The sequence below is a fragment of the Ailuropoda melanoleuca genome, unplaced genomic scaffold (assembly GCF_002007445.2).
Source record: "Ailuropoda melanoleuca isolate Jingjing unplaced genomic scaffold, ASM200744v2 unplaced-scaffold10382, whole genome shotgun sequence".
NCBI lineage: Eukaryota > Metazoa > Chordata > Mammalia > Carnivora > Ursidae > Ailuropoda > Ailuropoda melanoleuca.
In genome coordinates, this window is record NW_023178707.1 from 1 (window position 1) to 5,280 (window position 5,280).

At 49.2% G+C, this 5,280-nt stretch overlaps 1 protein-coding gene across 1 annotated transcript; it reads left to right on the forward strand.

The window, feature by feature from the left end:
- Positions 1-3,754: 3,754 nt before the first annotated feature.
- LOC117797637 (paraneoplastic antigen Ma6E-like) lies at positions 3,755-5,275 on the forward strand (the record flags this gene model as incomplete). Its single annotated transcript, XM_034650052.1, has 1 exon — positions 3,755-5,275. A coding segment is annotated over exon 1 (1,521 nt), but the record flags the coding sequence as incomplete, so codon positions are not given.
- Between the last annotated feature and the right edge of the window lie 5 nt (positions 5,276-5,280).

Sequence of the window (5,280 nt, forward strand, 5' to 3'; positions counted from 1 at the left end):
ATTATCATATGATTTCTCTCATCTATGGAACATAAGAACTAGGATGATCTGTAGGGGAAGAAAGGGATAAAAAAAGGGGGGTGATCAAGGGGGGGAATGAAACATGAGAGACTATGGAGTATGAGAAACAAACTGAGGACTTCAGAGGGGAGGTGGGTGGGGGAATGGGATAGACTGGTGATGGGTAGTAAGGAGGGCACTTATTGCATGGTGCACTGGGTGTTATACGCAACTAATGAAGCATCGAACTTTGCATCGGAATCCGGGGATGTACTGTATGGTGACTAACATAATATAATAAAAAATCATTAAAAAAAAGTAAGCATAAAAAAAGTGCGAAAGGCTATATTAATCAGACAAAGTACATTTAAAGACAAAGATTATTACCTGAGATAGTCAATTAATCAGAACCATAAAGAATTCATAAATTTGTATGCACCCAATAACAGAGCTTCAAAATATATAAAATGAAATTTGACAGAACAAGGAGAGAAATAGATATTTCCACAATTATAGTTGGAGATTTTAACACCCTTCCCTCGGCAGTTGATACAATAGACCAGAAATCAGTAAATATATAGAATATATAGAATCAGTAAATATATGACATTATCAACCACCTTTACTTAATTAATATTTATAAAACACCATACCCAACAACTGCAGGATATATTCTTTACAAAGGCATATTGTACATTCACCTGGATAGGTCAAATGCTGAGCTGTAAAAAAGTCTCAACAAATTTAGAAAATCTGAAATTTTACATAAGTTATTTGAGCCCACAATGGAGTTCCATTACAAATTAACAGCAATAAAATAGCTCGGAACATCTGGATTTCAACATCGCACTTCTAAAAAAAAAATAAAACAACCCATGGATCAAAGAAGAGAACACAAAGGAACTTAGAAAGTATTTCATACGGAATAACTAAAAATAAAACATCAAAACTAATGGGAGTCAGGAAAAAGGAATTAGAGGACAATTTATTGCTTTAAATGCTTATATTAGAAGAGAAGAAAGGGGCGCCTGGGTGGCACAGCGGTTAAGCGTCTGCCTTCGGCTCAGGGCGTGATCCCGGCGTTGTGGGATTGAGCCCCACATCAGGCTCCTCTGCTATGAGCCTGCTTCTTCCTCTCCCACTCCCCCTGCTTGTGTTCCCTCTCTCACTGGCTGTCTCTATCTCTGTCAAATAAATAAATAAAATCTTTAAAAAAAAAAGAAAAAAAGAAAAGAAGAAAGGCATAAAATCAATGCCCTAGTGCTTCATCTAAAGAAGCTAGAAAAAGAAAAGCAAAGTAAATCCAAAATAAGATTTAAAAAGGAAATAATAGAGATAAGAACAGAAGTAAATGAAACAGAAAACTATGGTGAAAAGTAGCAAAGCCATGCATTTTTAAAAAGATTATATCTATAGATCTATCTATTTATTTAGAGCATGAGCAGAGGTGGGAGGGGTAGAGGGAGAGGGAGAGAGAGAATCTCAGGCAGACTCCATGCTGAATGTGGAGCCCAACGCCAGTCTGATCTCACCCAGAGTCGTGAGTGAAATCACAAGTCAGTTGCTTAATGGACTGAGCCACCCAGGCGTCCCTATGAAGCCATACTTTTTTTGGTAAGATTTATCCATTTATTTGCAAGAGCCGGGGGTGGGGGAAGAGAGAGACAGAGAACATGAGTGGAGGGGTGGGGAGACAGAGGGTGAGACTCTCAAGCAGACTTCCCACTGAGCATGAGCCCCACATGGGGCTTGATCCCACAACTCACGAGATCATGACCTGAGCCAAAACCAAGAGTCAGGCATCCAACTGACTAAGCCACCCAGCGGTCCCCAAAGCCATACATTTTTTTAAAAATGATGAAATATATAACCCTTAGGAAGATTAATCATTAAAAGGAGAAAGTACACTAATCAGTATTAGGAATGAAAGAGGGATATCATCACAGATCATATAGATATTAAAAGAATAATGAGGGACTATTAGGATGATCCATACGCCAATAATTTTGATAACTTAGATAAAATTGACAAATTCCTTGAAAACAAAGCAATTTACAAAAACTGACAACAGATTAAACAGAAAATATGAATAGCCCTATTTCTTATAAATAAATTTTATTTACTATCAAAAAACTTTCCTAAAAACAAAACGAACAAGCACAGCAAAAGAACAATCCAGGTCCAGATGATTTCATGGGTGAATTCTAGCAAATTCTTAAGGAATGAAAATCATCAGTCTTACACAACCACTTTCAGAAGATAGAAGAGCAGGAAATAATTCTCAACTCATTTTTGAGCTAGTATAAATCTTGATAAAAAGATTATGTAGAAAAAGAAAATTATGGAAAAATAACCCTTGAGAACAGTATAGGCAAAAATCCTTACCTATCAGTAAATCAAATCCAGCACTATGTAAAAAGGAAGGTTTTTTTTATTGCCTACTACAAATTTAGGGTACAAGATGTTCAGTGACTTGTATAAGTCACCCAGCTGTTAGGTCAATCTATAGTCACATAACACAATGCCACACACTTTCCAATGCGATGGCTGCCTGGGTGATTGAGGGCTGGCATTACAATGTAAAAAGGTGTGATGAGCTCCTGACATGGGAACACCCAATCTGTGTCTGCTGTGGAGATTCCAGGCTAAATGAGGGAAGGCTGTGAGAGCAGGATGGTACTAGGGACCTGTTCATAGGTTCCTCTGCCCCCTGACTCCCGGTTTGCAGCCTCCACACAATGGCCACAATTATTGTTGGGGGCTATTTTGCTGCTGACGGGCCAGTGGATGTGACCGTTGCTTCTGGAGGCTCCAAGCCTTGTCACATCAAGCCCTTACCAAGCATGTCCATTGCCATGGCAACACTGATCCTTCCTCCCATGCTCTCCTGACTCAGGCATTTGCCCTGCACAGAGATGCCCAGATCTTTCTCCCTCATCTACCTGGGGCTTCTGGGAGCACCGGGAAGCCCACGTGGCCTTAGCACAGAGGGCTTGGGAGACCTTTGGACTGTGCAGCCCTGGGCTGCGAAGTGCATTCTTCTGATTCTCTTGCTCCAGGGCTTTGAGGTGGCCTCCAGAGTCACCCCGCAGCCCGCAGGTAGTGTTTCCCTGCCAGGCAGCACTTGCGGAGTCAGAGAAAGTGAACAGGAGACCAGGGCTTTTGCTCCGAAGGGACCTTAGAATTACTGGGCGCTCTGGGTAAGGGCTGGATCGCTGCCATGGCAGGCAACGGGGGCAGAAGAGGAATCCCAGCAGGTGCTGAAGGGGATGGGTGGGAAGGGCTCCTGGCTGTGGAGGGTGGCTCCAGTTGCAGAGGGGCAGGTGCTGGTGGGAGAGGGCGGGGTTCTAACTCAGGGTGTGGCAGGCGCAGGACCCGGTTTCAAGGTTGTCTGGCAGAGGAGGGGTTCTATGGGTCAGGCACTAGGAAGAGAGCGCAGAGGGCTCCTGGATGCTGGGTTACAAATGATGGTGAGTGGGGCTCCAGCTTCAGTGGCCCCATCAGGAGCGTCGGCCACATCAGGGGCTTTGGGCAAGGCTAAAGGGGGTCTCCTCCCAGCAGAGGTGAGGGGTGCGTGGTGAGGGTTCTTAGCCTGCATGGAGGGTGTGAACTGGCCAGGGAGGAGATCCAGGTTGCTGTGGAGGGCGGTGGGGTGGGCTGTCTGGCACCAATGTCCCTCTCTCCTCTTTGCACCCACAGGCAACCACTGCATGCCTCTGTCACACTGCTCTACCTTCCCCTCCAGGTATCTGCGATGGCACTGGCAATGCTCTGTGACTGGTGCAGGTGGATGGGCGTGAATGCACATCGTTCCCTGCTCATCCTGGGCATCCCTGACGACTGCGGGGAAGAGGAATTCCAGAAGGCCGTGCACGCTGCCCTATGGCCCCTGGGCGGGTACCGAGTGCTGGGCAAAGTGTTCAGAAAGGAGCTCGGATCCAGGGTCGCCTTGGTCGAGTTTGCTCAGTATTTAAACCGAAGTTTAATCCCCCAACAAATACCGGGCAAGGGAGGACCCTGGCCTGTGGTCTTTCTGCCCCAGGCCCCTGATTCAGAGTCACAGGATAGACCAGATTTCCCTGCAGAACCCCAGAGGCAGGCAGGGGCCGCAGGTGAGGCAGGAGCTGAAGGTGAGGAAGGAGCTGGGGGCGAAGAGAGAGCTGAAGGTGTGGCAGGAGCTGCAGGTGAGGAAGGACGCGAAGGTGAGGAAGAAGCTGCAGGGGACGCAGGAGCCGCAGGTGTGGCAGGAGCAGAAGAGGAAGGAGGAGTGTCAGATGAGGAGGGCGCTGCAGGCGTGGCAGGAGCCGCAGGTGAGGAAGGAGCTGTAGGTGTGGCAGGAGCCGCGGGTGTGGCAGGAGCAGAAGACGAAGGGGCACTGTCAGATGAGGAGGGAGCCTCAGGTGACACAGGAATCGCAGGTGTGGCAGGATCCGTGAGTATGGCAGGAGCGGCAGGTGAGGCAGGCGCTGCGAGCGAGGAAGGAGCTGTGGGTGTGTCAGGAGTCATAGATGAGGGAGGATCCTGGACCCAGCAACGGAATCAGGCCCAGCAGCCTGTGCCTGAGAACATGGCCTATGGGGAACTGAGAACCTTTTCCGGGCTGGAAGAGCCAGACCAAGAGGAAGAGTCCTTTGAGAGCTGGCTGGACCATGCCAACGACATGCTGTACACGTGGCGCCACGTGTCAGAAAGGGAGAGGAGGCGGCAGCTGGTGGAAAGCTTGGGCGGCCCCGCGCTGGATCTCCTGTGCGGCCTCCTGGCGGAAAACCCCGACATGCCTGCGCAGGATTGCCTGGCCGCGCTGGTACAGGCGTTTGGGGACAAGGACACCCGCGTGACTGCACGGCTGAAGTTCCTGACTTGTGCTCAGCGGCCCCGGGAGACTCTCTTTGCCTATGTGATGCGCCTGGAAGGCCTGCTGCAGTCGGCCGTGGAGAAGGGGGCCTTCCATCCTGTCATCGCAGACCAGGTTCGCGCCAGGCAGGTGCTGATGCGGGCCCGCCCGAACGAGATGCTCCAGAACAAGCTGAGGAGGATGCGGCTGGAGAGGAGACCACCTGGCTTCGTGGGGATGCTGCGGCTCATTCGGGAGACTGAGGCATGGGAGGCCCGCCCAGCTAGGGGTGAGCAGTTCCAAGCGGCAGAAGGGGCCTCTGTGGACATTGGCGGGATGGCCGGTGCCCAGGCTGCCCCCGCCAGTGAAGAGGTTGCCGAAGCCTCCGCAGCCAATGAAGATGCTTTCCGGGCCGCCCCAGCTCTTGAAGTCATCACTGAGGGCAC